Raw genomic sequence first — 17,585 nt, 5'->3', positions numbered from 1 at the left:
CACATCCCTCTACATGCTGTTTACACTACCTGTTCAAATCATCCTGAATCTGAAAGTGAATATAATGTTGATCACTTACATAGTCCTTATGGTGTGTCAAGCTAAGCTTAAGCAGTTTTGTTTTTAAATCTTTTGGCTGCACTATGCATCCCTGACCGAGGATCATACTCATGCTCCCTGCATTGGAAGTGTGGAGTGTTACCCACTGTACCACCAGGAAAGTCCCTGTTTAAGTGTTTCATTTGTGTTAATTCATTTAATCTTCACGATAACCATCTGGAGTTACTGTTAATATTGTTTCTACAGATAAGGAAACTGAAGCAAAAAGTTTAAGTAACTTACTCAAGACAGGAGCAGGGATTCAATCCAGGCAGAAATTGTGGAGTGTTGAAACATTCTTCTCATCAACTGGTAAATGCCTCCCAGGGGGCTCTTTCTAGCCCTTCTCTCCATCAAAACCAGAGTCAACGTCATGCCGTTGAGACTAGAGCATGGTACTGACTTTGTAGATGTATTTTGGGCATTACAATATTGAGTCTCCTCCTATCCTGGTACATGGTATATCTAGCCATTAGTTTTGGACTTCTTTAAAGTCTTTCAAATAAAGTTAAAAATTTTTCTCTCATAAAGGCCCTTAATATATTATTTTTTAAAAGATTTTTTTGATGTGGAGCATTTTTAAAGTCTTTATTGAATTTGTTACAATATTACTTCTATTTCATGTTTTGGTTTTTGCTTCGAGGCATATGGGCTCCGAGCTCCAAGACCAGGGATCGAACCCATTTCCTCTGTTAAAGGCAAATTTTTAAACCACTGGACCGTCAGGGAAATTCCAAGGCCATTAACATATTTTTAAAAGATCATTTTTAGGCATGATATATTTCTGCAAATGGTGTTTTTGCATTTCCTAACAGTTTGTTGCTATGATTTATAATGGCAGTTTATTTTAAGGTATTTCTCTTATTCCCTCCGACTTGCCTCCACATTCAGCCAGAGCCAGAGGCTCAGGAGTGATGTAGGACCCTCCTATCTCACCTTCCCTTCAAATCTGATGGATTCTGTCTCTCTCTTTTTTAAATGTTTATTTTTATTTAGGTATTTGGCTGCACTGGGGTCCTAGTTGCAGCATGTGAGACCTAGTTCCCTGACCAGGAATCAAACCCAGCTTCGCTGCATTGGGAACCTGGAGTCTTGGCCACTGGACCACCAGGGAAGTCCCTCTGGATTCTGTCTCTTTAGTACATGTTCCATCCCTATCTCCAGGCTTCAGTGTAGGCATCACTATTTTGGGCCTGACTCATAACTGATCTCCCAATCAACCTTCACACAGGGAGGGCAAAAGTCAACACTTACTGCACCTTGTGCAGTTAGATAAAGGTGTCCCTTCCTCACAACACTCTACATCCTTCTGTCAGATAATTGTTGTAATAAACAATCAAATATGGACTACATGGTGTCTGCATGTTGCTAGCCCTTTCGTGGGGTACCTTGTGTAGTGTGTACTGGCCTTACACCTTGCCACCAGAGGATATCTCCATAAAATGAAAGTTTGATCATGGTATTCTATTGTGGGCTGGATGTCTGTGTCCCCCCACTCCCCAAATTCATATGTTGAAGCCCTAATTCCTAATGTAATGGTAGCAGGAGGTGAGGCATTTGGGAGGTAAGCAGATTTAGATCAGGTCATGAGAGTGGAGCCTCTGATAGGATTAGTGACCTTATAAGCAAAGGAAGAGACAGCAGAACTTTCTGTTTCTGCCATGTGAAGTACAGTGAGTACAAGCCAGGAAGAGAGCCCTTACCAAGGGCTGAATCTATTGGCACCTTGACAGTGGACTTTCCAGCCTCCACAGCTGTGAGAAATATCTATTGTTTAAGCCACCAAGTACATGGTACTTTGTTAGAGCAGCCCAAGCTTGCTTAAAATTACTCACAGGTACCCCTTTACCATTCTTTCTTTGATATAATTGTTTAAAATAAATGATACTTTCACATGGTTCAAAAATCTAAATTATATTAAAATTTTACTGTAAAAATTCTTACTCTAACAATTGTACTCACTACCCATAGGAGCCACTTTTTTTGGTTTATGCAACATTCCAAGATTTCTTTATGAGGTTACAGGAAAAATACCTACGGGCACACACACACACACACACACACACACACACACACTCACACATACACTTTTTCTCTTATACAACAGTAGCATGATACATTCATTCTAACATTTTAACTAAAAACATATTTTGAAACGTTTTCACATTTATACATAATGAATGCCTTCATTCTTTTTGATGGCTGCATACCCACTAATGGACAAGTTTCTGATGTATTGCAAACAATACCCAATGAATAGTATTGATGTATGTATGTGTCATTTTACACAGATGCAGATCTGGTGACTTAAAATTCCATTTCCTCACCCTTTGCAGCCCTTATGGACTTAAAACTTAAAAATATGGTGCCAGTAGTGTGCAACTTCTGAGCAGGGCCTCAAGAGACCTTGCAGCTTCTACTCGCACCCTCTTGGAACTCTGAGGCCACTATACTCTGAAGAAACCCAGGTTGAAATACTACACAGAGAGAGTGTGTGGTTCAGCCGTGTTGGTCAACTGGACCATCAGAGCTTAGGTCCCAGACATGTAAATGTGAGAAAGGTCATCATGGGCCACCTAACTCCAGCCAAAGTACAAGTTGATTGTTGCTATTTGAAAAATCTAAGATGAGACCAGCAGAAAAACCATCCAGCTGCCCTTAGAATCTGAAGAAACAATACATGCATTCAGAATTCAGAAACAGTATATGGGGACTTCCCTGGTGGTCCAGTGGCTAACACTCTGCACTCCCAATGCAGGGGGCCCAGGTTTGATCCTTGGTCAGGGAATTACATCCCACATGACACAAAAGATTTTGCATGTCCCAGTGAAGACCCACCACAGCCAAATAAACAAATATTAAAGAAAAGAAACAGTAGATGCACTCAGAATTTTGACATAAAATATGGTCTAGGTTGTATCATTTTGCACGCCCCATCAACAAGTGAAAGTCCCTGTTTCCCCATAGTTTTGCCAAAAGACTGGGTTGCCAAACATGAATTTTGTTAGACTTCCCTGGCGGTCCAGTGGTTAAGACTCTGTGCTTCCTCTGCAGGGGGCATGGGTTCCATTCCTGGTTAGGGATCTGGGATCCCACAAACTTTGGCATTCCAGCCAAAAAAGAAAAAAAACATGTTGCTAATGTAATATATCTCAGTGTTATCTTAATTTTCACTTCTCTTACATGCAAAAATGAACATCTGCATATTTAAGTCTTTATTGTCTTTTTTTGTGATCTGTCATGTTCTCTGGCTGTTATTTTTTTATTGAACTGTTGGTCTTTCTTATCACTACATGGAGCTCTTTAAATAGTAGGGAGATTAGCCCTTTGTGTGATAAGAATTGCAAATATTATTTTCCCAATTTGTCTTTTGATTGTGGTTTCATTTTTTTGCCATGTAAAACTTTTTCATGTAGACAAATATATTAATCTTCTATTTTACATTTTCTGAATTTTTTATATCCATTGTGGCTCAGCTGGTAAAGACTCTGCCTGCAATGTGGGAGACCTGGGTTCGACCCCCGGGTTGGGAAGATCCCCTGAAGAAGGGAAAGGCTACCCACTCCAGTATTCTGGCCTGCAGAATTCCATGGACTGTGTAGTCCATGGGGTCAAAAAGAGTCGGACATGATTGAGCAACTTTCACTTTCTAACGTACTTTTGTTTTTTAATTGAAGTTTGATTTACAATGTTGTGTTAGTTTCAGCTGTACAACAAAGTGATTCAATTATACATATATATGTCTGTTTTTTCCAGATTCTCTTTCCTTATAGGTAATTATAGACTATTGAGTGTAGTTTCTAAATTTTGAGTTGTAGTTAGAAAGGCCTTCCTCATTCTGAGTTATAAAGAATTTTGTCCATTTTTTTTTCTAGCATTTTTCTTGGGGTTATCCTAACCAGCTGTGTGATGCATCACCTTCAGAATGAAGTTCCAGGCCAAGGTTATGGCACAGGTGACCTGGTGTCATCCACACGGAAAGGAAACAGGAGGAACAAGAAGTTAATTTAGGAGATTCTCAGCGGAGACGATGTGCGGTGTTTGGAACATGGTGAGTTTAAGACATTCATGGAACTCCAGGAGGGGATGTCCAGAAGGCAAGTGGATTCAGAGGTCTAGAGCTTCGGAGAAAATTAGGGGCTAGAGATATGGATTTGGGAGCCAAATATGGATGTCGATTAAAGCCATGAGAGGCAAGAGGTTCCCAGGTGGCGCTCTAGGGCGTGATTAAGGTCAGGCTCAAGACACATCATGAGGAGAGAGTGGTGGGGCTTCATCTCTGTAGCCCTTGGGGTTTCGGTACAAAACCAGCCTCAGAGACATTTGAGGGTGCACAGAAGCCCTATGTGACCCATGCATGGATATCTTTGGTTCTCGGTGTGTATGTGTGCTTAGTCTTTTAGTCATGTCCAACTTTTTGCAACCCCATGGACTGTAGCCTGCCAAGCTCCTCTGTCCATGGAATATTCCCAGCAAGAACACTGAACTGGTAGCCATATCCTTCTCCAGGGGATATTCCCAACCCAGGGATCAAACCCAGGTCTCCTGCATTGCAGGCAGATTCTTTACTGTCTGAGCCACCAGGAAAGCCCTTGGCTCTTGGGAAGACAGCACATAGGGAATGAGAGGAGGACCAACAACCTCCCCAGCAGTCTGTTCCCACCCAACAGATGTGGAAGAGAGACTCATGATGCGGGAAGGGAAGAGACTCATTTTGTTGTTGGCCCCCACTTCCCCACCAGATGATCCAAAGTAGAGCATTAATAGGTGGCAGCAAGTCCCCCAAGGGTGGGTGGGACACAGGGAGCCACTCCTGGCTGGTGTTTTTCTTGGATCATAGTGTACTGGTTAAGAGCATAGAGTCTGGAGCTTCCTCTCTTGTTCCAAATCCTGGCTCTCATATTTGCTGGTGTGTAACTTTGGGCAAGTTACTTACTGCCTCTGTGTCTTAGCCTCCTTCTCTGTAAAATTAGGACAGTAATACAGTACCAGTCTCACAGAATGTACATAAGGATGAAATGAGTAAGTTTTTATTAAGTACTAATATTGGTGCCTGGCATACAGTAAATGCTAAGTAAATGTCAATTAAAAAGAAATTGGGCAGACTTCCATGGTGGTTGAGTGGTTAAAAATCCACCCTGCCATGCAGGGGACACAGGTTCGAACCCTGATTGGGGACTTAAGAACCCACATGCTGTGGGGCAACTAAGCCCGCGTGGGGCAACTCCTGAGCCTGCAAACTCTGGAGCCCTCCAAAGAACCAGAAGAGGAGCCCAAACGCTACAACTAGAGTCCATGCACCACAACAGAACATCCTCCATGACACAGAGAAGATCTCGAGTGCTGGAACTAATACCCGATGCAGTCAAATACATTAATTAAAAAAACAAAAGAAATTGGGAATTCTCTGGCAGCCCAGTGGTCAGGACTCTGTGCTTCACTGCCAAGGATCTGGGTTCCATCCCTGGTTGAGGAATTAAGATAGCTCAAGCTGCATGGTGTGGTTAAAAAAAAATTCATTCCTTCACAAGTATTCATTAATCAGCTACTATGTGCCAGGCAGTGTTGCAGGCGCTGGGGAAATGGTAGTGAATAATTAAGGTGAAAATCCCTGTCCTCTTGGAGCTTACATTCTAGTAGGGTGGAGAGGAGGGGTGGAGACAGACAATAGATAACACAAATTAGCAAAATACATGGTATGTCAGATCCAAGTGAAGACATGAGAGATGGGCAGGAGTAGGCAAGGATCTGGTGCACGGTGGGGCTCAGGAGATGAAGAGGGGAAGAAAGACCCTGGAGGAATAGCAGCATGGAATCCCTGGCAGAGACACCAGGGCTGTTGACATCCTGGGATCCAGGAAAACTAATATTCCTCTCAGCTATTCTGAGACTCACTGAGTGACTTTGGGGCGTCCTTCTATAGAAGGTGGGTTCCAAAAGGGCAAGGCATTCTTGTCTGCCCTGATATGTCTCTGGCTCTACAACAGTGTCTGGCCCATACAATAAATATCCACTGAATGAATGAATGTCTACAGGGTTAGGGTTAGGGAAGTGTTACCAACAGCCTGAAGCATAAAAGAGAAAACTAGGGACCCATAAGCTTCATCTTCAGTTATATAAAAGGCTAAGACTCTATCAACAAATATTTACTGAGGGCCTAACATGTGCTGGGTTTTCCAGTTGGTTCAGTGGTAAATAATCTGCCTGCCAATGAAGGAGACACAAGAGATGCTGGTTCGATCCCTGGGTTGGGAAGATCCCCTGGAGGACGAAATGGCAACCTGCTCTGGTATTCTTGCCTGGAAAATTGTATGGACAGAGGAGACTGGTGGGCTACAGTTTGTGTGTGTTAGTCACTGAGTCGTGTCCGACTCTTTGTGACCCCATGGACTGTAACCCTCCAGGCTCCTCTGTCCACAATCATGCCCTCACTTTAGTAACTCACAGGCCACGATAATATGGAATATTTTTGTGGGTTCCAGAGGGTAGACCCCAGTGCAAGGTGGGGGTCTGGGGAAGGGGTTGTCTAAGTGACATGCTGCTCAATGTAACAGACTGTTTTCTTAGCCCGAGCTGCCCTGAAATGCCCTGCTTGAAGGTGGTGAGTGCAGCGGGACTGCAGTGTTCAAGCCGGGCGCCAGCCAGCCGCCCACCTGTCAGAAACTGTGCCAGGAGTATGCGGGAGAAGAGAGTTCCGCCTCGGGTGAGGTCACTTCCCACCCCCAGATGCTCTGCCTACAAAACCTTGCAATTCTCTGACGCTGGATCTTATTCTTTTCTGAATTTCAAGGTCTCATGATGTTGACAGCTCCAAATTCTAAGTCGTCAGTCTGCCCACACTCGCAGACCCAAAAGAAAGGAAGCCGGATTCAGCTTGGGTCCTACCACCCACTGTCTCCGGGGGTAGTCAGCGCCCCCTCCCCGCCTCGCGGGGGTTCTGAAGGGAGGTAACTCGGGCGCGGAGTGCCGAGGACGTCGTGGGGAGATAGGTGTTCCAGAGATGAAGCTGACAAGGCCGAGACATGTGACAGTCGAAGCGTCACGTTCTGGGTCTGAGAGGCTGAGATCAGGCCGGTCACATGACGCGCGCGGGGGGTTGCACTATGGTGTGATACGAGATGAGCGGGCCTCACAGATCACGTACCAATGACGCATTCCCACCCCTTTTGGCAAATAGATTTCCGCTGGAAGATGCGATAGTTCCGGCAAAGGGGGAGGGTTCTCACGTCCTGGCAATTTCGCTTCCGTTCGGGGCGCTGCGGCTTCCGACCTCGGCCTTTCCCTGGGGTGGGGAAGAGACGTGATCCGGTGCGCATGCTCCAGTCTTTCCAGAGGGGGCGGGGCCGAGGCTACAGGAGAGGGCGGGGGGGGGGGAAGAAAAGGGAATTCCAACCTGTGGAATCTTGGGGGTCCCCGAGGTCGGCTCCTTCCCTTTGAAACTGTGAATGGTGCCAGGGACAGAGCCTCTAGCGACTCTTGGGGAAGGGTTTGGGGTCTGCAGGGTGAGGGCGGAGGGGAGTGTCAGAGTGTGAGTTGGGTACGGGAGTTCCAAACTTAGAATCTTGAGGCCCGCCGGGCTCCGGCGCCGGCGAGAGGGATCTCGGGCCGCCATGCGGGACAGGACCCACGAGCTGAGGCAGGTGAGAATTTGGCGCAGCAGGGTTGGGGCCGGTGGACGGGATGGCGTCTGCCGGAATGCAGGACTCCTGGTCCTCGGGGCCGGGAGGGATGACTGTGGGGTAGGAAGGAAAGTCCCGGAAGCCCGTGAGTTCTACTGAGGGAGAGCAGTAGCAAGGAAGTGATGCCAGTGACCCCGGCCCTGGCAGGGGGATGACAGCTCGGACGATGAAGACAAGGAGCGAGTCGCGCTTGTGGTACACCCGGGTACTGCACGGCTGGGGAGCCCGGACGATGAGTTCTTCCAGAAGGTAAGAGGCTGGAATCTCAGCCAGGATTCACGAGGGGGCTGGAGGGCCCGAGAAGCAGAGGAGCCTGGAGCACCCCCCCCCCCCCCCACCATATCTCCCTCAGCCCTCTCGGTCATCGTCCCCAGGTTCGGACAATTCGGCAGACTATCGTCAAGCTAGAGAATAAAGTCCGAGAGTTGGAGAAGCAGCAGGTCACCATCCTGGCCACGCCCCTTCCCGAGGAGAGTGAGTGAAACCCCGGGTGCAGAACGCATGCTCAACCGGAGGGCTTGTGGGGGTTGTAGTTCCACACAGGTGGTGGCCAGGGAGATTTGTTGAGGTAGAGGTTGCTATTTGGGCATCATGGCTTTCTCTTGTTTAGGCATGAAGCAGGACCTGCAGAACCTGCGCGACGAGATCAAACAGCTAGGGAGGGACATCCGCGGGCAGCTGAAGGGTGAGCTCCTAGGACCTCAGCCAGATACTTTCCTCTGATCCTGCCAAACTCCTGGTATATCTGGGGAGTGTGTGGTCCAGAGAGGCCAGTGATATATATCCAGGTCACACAGCAGGCCAAAGTCTAGAATCTCCATCTCCTGGCTTCCAGTCCAAAGTTCTTTCCACAGCATATGCCTGCCTCTCAGGTTCCCTTATTTATAATGAAACCATTTCCATTTGATCTTTGTCCAAGGCAGAGGTTAGCGTTGCTACCCCCACCTTCAGGTCATTATCTACATATAACTGTATAGTCTGCCTTCCACATCCCAGGTTCTGCAAGGGTGGATTCATGCAACCGTGGATTGTGTAGTACTGTAGTATGCATTTATTTTCTTAAAATTCGGGTATAAGTGGACCCACACAGTTGTGCAAGGATCATCTGTACTCCTACAATTCTTGCTGCCCAGTGTGTATTCTTTGGGCGGGAAGATGTGGGTTTTGTTAGGAACCTTCTCCAAACATGTGGGAATTCTCTGATGTATTTATTGCAAAGAAAAATATACTTTTGCCTGTCAGAGGCTCAGAAGTAGTCATTTTATGATGAATTTTATTTAAAAAAAAAAAAAAAAGCCCTGTGGAGATATTGTATCTCTATTGTATGGCTGGGTGGCTGGGTCCCAGTCCCCAAATGAATTTCAGAAGCCAGAGGTCAAACCCCTTCCTCTACCAATACTTTTGTGTCTTTCCATAGCCATAGAGCCCCAGAAGGAGGAAGCTGATGAGAATTATAACTCCGTCAACACAAGAATGAGAAAAACCCAGGTGGGTTCATTATTCCCAGAAGTAGGACATTTCAGCAAGTGTTCAGTAGATCATTAGATGGCAGATGTAAGAAGGCAGGGCTCTTAGAGATCATTAAATCCAACCTGATGATTTTCCAAATGAGGAAACTGAGGCTCAGAGATAAAAAAGGATTTACCCCAAGGTCAAGAACCCGGGTCTTCTGACTTCCAATCCATTATAACACCTTGCCTTCTTCTCCTCCATTCAGTGAGAAGTTGCTGAGACCCCAGACATGATCTGGGCTTGGCTGTAGGAGATATACTTTCTAGAAGCCAAGATGGGGAGTTAAGCTTGCATAGATGACAAAGACATTACTCAGGTAGGACTTGGTAGTTAATGGCTCTGCCCAGGGAAAAAGAGGGTACAGTCAAGTGACTAGGTGGTTCCCTACCCATGTGATGGGGACATCCTCTGCCCCAAGGACAGAATTCAAGAAGTCAGGAAGAGGAACTTCCCTGGTGTGTGTGTTGGGGGAAGGGCACAGAATCATTATCTTAATAAGGAGATTTGAAATGGTCTGAGCAGTATCCTCTGGGTGCCCAGAGAGGCATGGTTTGGAGTTCTTGGAGATCAGAGTTAGAGTAGGTGGGCCCAGAACTCAGCAAAGACCCCCCAGATTGAAGATTGAACAATTGGGGCTTTTTTTTTTTTTTTTTTAAATGGAAGAGAAGGAAAAAGTAGCTTTATTACTTTGCCAAACAAAGAGGGGAACACAGTAGGTTAGTGCCTCAAGAACTGCCCCCCCTACAATTGGGCATCTTGAAAGGGTGCAGCTGAACCCAGGACAGCAGATGTGTCCTGGAAAAAAGGAACTCCAAGGAATGAGCAGATTTTAGACATCAGGAAAATGGACAAGCAGGGAAGGCATTTCCGGGGGGTGAGGGGTGAGGGGCTTGTGGTAGTCATTGTGTGAGAGGCTGAATGCCCAGGTGGGCCTGCAAAATCTGGGCAATCAGCTGACCGCCAGGTATCCTGGCACACCTTTAGTTTAAGCAGGGAGGGTGGTGTTCAGCCAGCATTCCACTAATATTCTTTGAGGGCCTACTGTATGCCAGACCTTTTCTAGCTGTTTAGGAAACAGCTGTCAACAAATGTTCTCTATCCTCATGGAGATTTCATTCCAGTGGGGAGAGAGAGTCACCATAATAAATCAGTCAATTATTGTAGAACATAGAAGTATTAAGGGAAAAGAGAAGAGGGATTGAGAACAGCGGGAGAAGGCAGGTTCCAACAAGCTGGAGAAAACTTCCGAAGGTGACATTGGAACAAAGACTTCCAGGCTTCTGTGGGGCCTGAGCATTCTGGGCTGAAGTAATGGCAACTGAGGAGGCCTGACGTGGGGCTGTGTTCTGATCAGGGAGGAGTCAGGAGCCCACTGTAGTTGGAGGGAAGGAGCGAGGGAGACAGTGTGGGGATGTAAAATGAGAGAGGGTATGTGGGAAGGGGTGGGTCCTATAGGGCCTTGTAGGCCCTGGGAAGGGCTTTGGCTTTTACTTTGAGAGACCACGGGAGCCTTTCAAAGAGGTCAAGGCCACAGGCACCTCTGAGCTCATGCTCTTTGCTCATTGTACACAAGGGGCTGCTGAGGCCCAGACCAGGCAGGGATCCTCCCAGGGGTCCCCAGCTTCTCTTCTCCCTCCTTAGCACGGGGTCCTGTCTCAGCAATTCGTGGAGCTCATCAACAAGTGCAACTTAATGCAGTCTGAATACCGGGAGAAGAACGTGGAGCGGATTCGGAGGCAGCTGAAGATCAGTGAGTTGTGGTGCCCTTTGTGGTGCCCAGCACACAGGGTCAGCTGACCCAACCAGCTCTGAGCCTGGCCTTTTCCTTCACAGCAAATGCTGGAATGGTGTCTGACAAGGAGCTGGAGCAGATGCTGGACAGCGGGCAGAGCGAGGTGTTTGTGTCCAATGTGAGTGGCCCCCACCAGCCTCTCTCTGCTGGGCCCCCCATCCTCTCTGAGTCCTTTTTAAAAAAATGATTTATTTATTTATTTTTAGCTGTGCTGGGTCTTCGTTGCTGTGCAGGCTTTTCTCTAGTTGCAGCAAGCGGGGGCTATTCTCCAGTTGCGGTGCATGGGCTTCTCCTCGCAGTGGCTTCTCTTGTTGCGGAGCACAGGCCCTACAGCCCGTGAGCTCAGTAATTGTGGTTCTGGGGCTCTAGAGCACAGGCTCAGTAGTTGTGGCACACGGGCTTAGCTGCTCCGCAGCAGGTGGGATCTTCTCCCATCAGGGATCAAACTGGTGTCTCATGCATTAGCAGGCGGGTTCTTTACCACTGAGCCACCAGGGAAGCCCTCCTGGCCCTTTTTCATGGAGGGAATCCTGAGGCCCAGAAGGGAACATATTAGCCTGCCTGGCATCCCTTATTAGGGCCTGGGCCCCAGTTCTAGGCCCGAGGGCTGCCCCAGAGCTGAACAGGAACTTCTAAACGTGCTGCTGATTTCCTTGTGACCTGTCCCATCACTCCTGTCCACTCTGCAGATACTGAAGGACACACAAGTGACTCGACAGGCCCTAAATGAGATCTCGGCCCGGCACAGCGAGATCCAGCAGCTGGAGCGCAGTATCCGTGAACTTCATGAGATTTTCACTTTTTTGGCCACTGAAGTGGAGATGCAGGTGGGTGCCTGAGGCTGCTGGCTGGGTTCGATCCAGTCCCCAGATGTGAGAGCATGTCATGACTGTCAGCCTGCTTCCACCCTTAGCCTCTTTCACCAAGGCTTTTGTTACCCTCCAGACTGGCCCTTACTTCTATCCTTAGCTGTGTTCCCAGATTTCATCCTCCTCAGTAGCTACTCAGATAATTACTGCTTTATACCTTGTACCCCATCCCTTGAACTGGAGCCCACACCACATATGGCCCCAACCCTGGCTCCTCCTCCAGCAACAGAATCCATTCTTATACACCTAAGAACTCTTCAGTTGCCCCCTAGAGGGGCCTGCCTCCTAAAATGTAGACAAGGGTGGGGTAGGAGGTGGTATTCTTCCCCTAGCCCTTATCTCATGATAAAGGGAGCTTCCAGGTCCATCTGGGAGCAGCTGACCCCAGTGCCCTTTTGCAGCTGGGAGTCCTGGGGGAGAGATTTCACTCTGTAGGAGTCCAGGATCTGAAGGCTGGTGGTACCGTGAGGAGGCAGCGACAGGGAGGGCTTCCCAGCAGCTGGGAGCCAGGCCTAAAGAACAAGGGACTTCAGACAGGTTTGCGAGGGGACAAAAGTTCACCCTCTGTGAAAACATATGAGCCATTCAAGGTGCTCCGCTCCCAGCCAGCACTGCGAGTAGAAATTGTATGGGGCGAGGGTGCAGGACAGAAGGGAGCATACGGTAGGAGGGAGCCTGGAAGCCATCCCCAGGCGTGTGGACTTCTGTCACATGCATCCTGTCCCCACCTCTTCCTTAGTGCACCGTTTTCTGCCAGGAGTGTCCTTGAGTCCTCTGTGGTTGGGGTGGGCAGAGGAGCTGCTGGGCCTTCCGCCCCCAGTCATTCCTTCCTGCCTGAACCGCCTCCTCTTCCGAGCAGGGGGAGATGATCAACCGGATTGAGAAGAACATTCTGAGCTCAGCAGACTATGTGGAACGTGGGCAGGAACATGTCAAGGTGGCCCTGGAGAACCAGAAGAAGGCGCGCAAGGTGAGCCTCCGCCCTTCCCCTGCCACCCCTCCCCCTGGGTGGCCCTCTCTCCACTCCTGAGTTTCCCTGACACCCACCCCCTACCCCGCTTCCTCTCCCACAGAAGAAAGTCTTTATTGCCATCTGTCTGTCCATCACTGTCCTCATTCTGGTGGTCATCATTGTCATCTCCACGTTGGTTTGACAGCGCCGCATATTCTTGGTGAAATACCGTGGGCCTGCCCCCTGGCCTGCCCCATACCCGACCCCAGCCTTTTCTCCTCCTCTCAGACCCTCTTCTGCCGCCTTCCCTTGCAGACACTAAGAGCACCAGGGACCCAGGGTCTGCCTTCTCTCCCAGCAGCTGGGGGTGGGCTGGACAGAACCTCCAGCCAGACCCCTTCCTCACAGTGAGTGCCTTGTGCAGAGGGGCAGACAGTTCTTCTGGGGTTGGCAGCCACTCATCCATGGGTGCCTCCCCCCTGGGTCACAGTGCCTGGGGGCAGGCCTGCAGTGTCCTGTTTGGCAGAGACATGTGGTTTTGTAAGAAATTAAAAAACAAACAAACCTTGGAGATTCCCCTGTGCACGCGTGTCCTTGAAAAGTTTGGTCCAGGGCCTTCAGGTATCCAGCCTGCTCACCTCCCCGCCACCCTGGGGGACAGACCCAGCCCAGGCAGACTCAAATCAGACTGTCTCAGGTGACCACGCCAGGCTGGCAGCGCCCTTCTACTCTCCCATGAAAATGGGTGGGGCCTGGAAGAGATGACACCCACATGTGGCTCAGTACTGTCCCTGGGGAAAGAGCATTGTGAGGACCTAAGCCCAAAACAGTGAGGCTGAGCCAGGCTAGGCTGGGACACAGAGGGATGTGTGTGTGGCATCTATGGGCATTCCTGAGGCCAAGAAGAAGAGGCACTCTGAAAAAGGAACTGAGTCTGTTCCTTTGGATACAGTGGACAAGGAAGGGCCTGTCCCAGAGGTGGCCATATTTGAGTCCAATGGGAAGCAGGGAGTCCAATGGCTAGTTACAGGAAGAATCAGTGAAGAGATTGCCAGGCAGAGGGTTCAACAGGCCAGGCCTTGTGCTCAGAAAAAAGCATTGCCTTTTCTTGTCTTTGTATTAATTTATTTAATTTACTTATTTTTGACTGTGCTGGGTCTTTGTTGCTGCTCTCAGGCTTTCTCTAGTTGCCATGAGCAGGGGCTACTCTCTAGCTGTGGTGCACTGGCTTCTTCTCTCTGGGGCTTCTCTTGTGGAGCACAGGCTCCAGGGTCCCAGGGCTTAGTTGCCCTGAAGCATGTGGGATTTTCCCAGACCAAGGATCAAACCCGTGTTTCCTGCATTGGCAGGCGGATTCTTAACCACTGGACCAAGGGAAGTCCCTATTTATTTATTTTTTAAATTAATTTTTATTGGACTATAGTTGCTTTAACAATGTTATACTGTACAGCAAAGTGAATCAGCTGTATGTATACAGAGTTAGACCCGACTGAGCAACTGAACAAAACCCCAAAACAATAGTGTATATATGTCAATGCCAATCTCCCAGTCACCCGCCCACTGCTCCTTCTCCCCACTTGGTGTGGCATTGCCTTTTATATAAGAGTTCAGATTAGAGAGGGAGGCACTCTGAATCAGCCCACACCTTGTTTCTCAGGGGTCTTGTGGCTGAAGCGGGTAGAGGAGGCCGAGGAGCCGAGTTTCTATGACTCACCTGAGTTCCAGACTCCAGCTCGAAATTTCTAAAAGTTCCAAGCCCCATGCCTGATTTCTGGAGCTGGATGTAGCGCCTGTTCCCAGACACTTGGTTTCAGGGCTCCTGCCTCCGAAGCCTGGTAGGAATGGGGGAGGGCCTGACCCCTGACCAAGGTCTGGGGGCGGGGTTCCAGCCGCCTTGTTCCATCCCACCTTCGATCCCACTGGTTGCCGCTGCTGCTCCTGGCTGCCCAGCTGTATACACCAATTGCTTCGGCCGCCAAGTATGGGGTACACACGTGGGCGCCGGGGCGACGCGAGCCAAGGAAGGGATGGGCCAGTGGAAGTTGGTGCAGACTCGGACCCAGCTCCTGGAACCGGGCTGGGGGAGGGACCAGGGGGCGGGATTGGGCCGCAGTGGCGTGCGATCGGACCTGCCCCGCCTCCACCCGAGGCTGGGCGCCCTCCTGCAGCGCCTCCCTGTGGCCCGGAAGCAGCGGTTGCGCGGGGCCTGCGCCAGGTCCGAGGGGTACACTTGGTACCGAGCGTACGGGGCGTGGCTGAGGGGGTGGCCGGGCTGACACTTGGAAAACGGACCGCTCGGATTGGCCAGCGGACCTAAATGTTGTTCCTGAAGAGCATCAGGATTGGTCCGCAGGGCGTCCTGAAGGAGTGAGCATCCGGAATTAAACTGCAATTAGGTGTAGGCGGGGCCTCAGACTGAGACCGCAGTCGCACCGAAAAGCGATTGGATCACACAGCGCAAGGGGCGTGATCAAACGCCTAATAAGGCGGAAGGGGGCTGGCCTGGGAGAGACCCGTGAGGGCAGGGGCTCAGGACCTCACGCAAGAAGGCGTGGCCGGGTCCCGGCCCCTAGCAGCCGGAACTTGCGGCTGCTAGAGAGTCCGGGAGTGTACCCACGCGTTAGTCCTGCTTGAGGTCCTGTGTCCCGTGTACAGAAGAAACTAGACGCCTGCAGGAAGAAGCCCTCGTTTTTAGCAGCGTGCAAACACTCTAGATGTCCACCCAATGGGGAAACTGCGAGACCGGATGGATGCTGCCTCAGTAGAAGACTGATTTGGACTCTGGGCTTCCATGATTCTCCACTCTCCATCTCTTCCCCTACGGCCTGCTTCTTCAGCGGAATCCTGTCCTGTTGGTCGCCTTTATCCACTCTCTCACTTTTCTGCCTTCAGAATCAACTGAAGTTGCAACCCGTGGCGCCTACCGGGATCTGACAGAGACTGTCAAACCGACGCGGAGATTGCCACGTCTACGCAGCTGGGTGTCCACGTAGGGCATGTGCCTTCTGCTTGGCAGTGCTGGACAGCGCCACCCCCGAAAGGCTGCTTGTCTCAGGACGCCATCCAGAACTTCCCAGAAGAGTTGGCTAGACGGCCAAGCAAGGGCTCGGATGGCGGGTTCAGTAATTTGAATTTTTCCGGTGGGCTGTGGGGACCCATGGAAGGTTTCTGAACAGGTGAGTAGCAGGTTTGGAGCAGACCTAGTAGGCAAGTGGACCCAGGCACTGGAGGTTTTACAAGTTCCCTTGTGTATACCCCTTCTGTGAGGGAAACCAACCTGAGTGAGGGGCTATGGGAAGATTTTTTCACTGAAATCCTGGCTCGGGTGCTGTCAACCCAACTTTTAAGGAACACGGTCTGCGCGAATTGTGGCTTTTCCAAATCCATCTTGTATCACAACCTTTCAGCTGCAGCCTTCTCCACTTATTCCTCACCCACTGAATATTTCATGGTTCAGATTCTTAAGAAAAGGGACCTGATTGGTTTAGGTCAGGGTACATTGACCTACTTGGGAATTGTCTACCTTGAGTCAAGATTTTACCCTTGACCAAGGTGTATGCCTGGAGAATCCCAGGGACAGAGGAACCTCGTGGGCTACAGTTCATAGGGTCGCAAAGAGTTGAACACGACTGAAGTGCCTTAGCGCATACACAGGATGTATGAGAGATGTTACAAGGTACAAAATGCGTCCGCACAGTGTGTATGAAGGAAGAATGGATGAACTCAGTGATTGACGTTTCTGGTACAGCCCTGTAGTAGATTATATTGCTGTTCCACATATATGCTGTTCTTCCTATTGGGCCCCTCACGTGAGGAGGATTATACATTCATGCCCACTTAAAATAGGCTTGGCTATATAACATGCTTTGGAATCTGAGTAGATATTAAGACACCACTTCCAAGTAGAAGCTTTAAGCACCAATGAGTAGTCTGGCAGTTTCCCATCTCTTTTTCCTCTGCCATGAACCTGTCAATTGCCAGATGAAGACTTCTTCAGCCTGGAACCCAGAATTAACAGGACATGAAGCTGATCTGTAGCCCACCTGTAAAATGAGGTGTAATGTAAATGAGAAACTTCTCCTGCTGGGAGCCACTGATATTTGGAGGTTGGCTTTTACCAAATTATCATAAGTCTAGTTCAGCTGTTACAGAACTAGTACCCAGAAGTGAAGTGTTGCTACAATAAAAAGAAAAACCTGAGTTGTGTGTCATTAACTTTGGATCTGGACAGTGGCTGGTGAGGAAACTAGCATTGGAAGTGCAAAGATGGTGATGTGTGTTATGTAATGGTGAAGCATTTGTTTAAACTGTAAGCTGGAAATAGAACTAAGAATACAAATAATGTCCAACTGAGTTTAGAGATTTAAGCAAAAAAATGAGGAAAGAGAATATTAGTAGCATGCCCTGGTTGCTGTTGAGTGCATCTGACAAGTTTCTATAAGAAAAATGACTCAGAAAATAATTGGCCACTTTTTAAGCAGAAATGGAAGAGAATATAGAAACTCCAGGCAAATGATTAAAAAAAAAAATGCATTTTTGGCTCTGCTGTGCAGCATACAGGATCTTAGTTCCCCTACCAGGGATTGAACCTGTGCTCCCTGCAGTGTGAGTGAAGAGTCCCAGGGAATTCCCTGATCCAAATTTTTAACCAGTGAAAGATGCAACTGACAAGACCCTTAAGG

General features: G+C 49.0%; 1 protein-coding gene and 1 long non-coding RNA gene across 4 annotated transcripts; both read left to right on the top strand.

The window, feature by feature from the left end:
• Window positions 1–3,981: 3,981 nt before the first annotated feature.
• LOC123331639 lies at window positions 3,982–7,236 on the top strand. The gene is made up of 3 exons (XR_006548385.1): window positions 3,982–4,150; window positions 6,667–6,802; window positions 6,890–7,236. It is a non-coding gene; the product is annotated as an uncharacterized LOC123331639 (long non-coding RNA).
• Window positions 7,237–7,462: 226 nt separating this feature from the next.
• On the top strand, window positions 7,463–17,103 carry STX4 (syntaxin 4). Of its 3 annotated transcripts, none has more exons than XM_006070398.4 (10): window positions 7,463–7,739; window positions 7,926–8,027; window positions 8,153–8,252; window positions 8,389–8,463; window positions 9,196–9,266; window positions 10,932–11,040; window positions 11,124–11,200; window positions 11,772–11,909; window positions 12,811–12,921; window positions 15,796–17,103. In XM_006070398.4, exons 1-10 carry the CDS (start codon window positions 7,710–7,712, stop codon window positions 15,835–15,837), a joined length of 855 nt encoding a protein of 284 aa, XP_006070460.1. In that variant the 5' UTR covers window positions 7,463–7,709; the 3' UTR covers window positions 15,838–17,103. The 3 variants fall into 3 exon arrangements, with proteins under 3 accessions (XP_006070460.1, XP_044792231.1, XP_006070459.1); XM_044936296.2 differs by lacking the exon at window positions 15,796–17,103 and adding an exon at window positions 13,219–13,474; XM_006070397.4 differs by lacking the exon at window positions 15,796–17,103 and adding an exon at window positions 13,025–13,474 and having other exon boundaries at window positions 7,465–7,739.
• The last annotated feature ends 482 nt before the right edge of the window (window positions 17,104–17,585 follow it).

This window comes from Bubalus bubalis, chromosome 24 (assembly GCF_019923935.1).
Source record: "Bubalus bubalis isolate 160015118507 breed Murrah chromosome 24, NDDB_SH_1, whole genome shotgun sequence".
NCBI lineage: Eukaryota > Metazoa > Chordata > Mammalia > Artiodactyla > Bovidae > Bubalus > Bubalus bubalis.
Note: the sequence above shows the minus strand (reverse complement) of the source record. Positions and strands in the feature narration are given on the sequence as shown.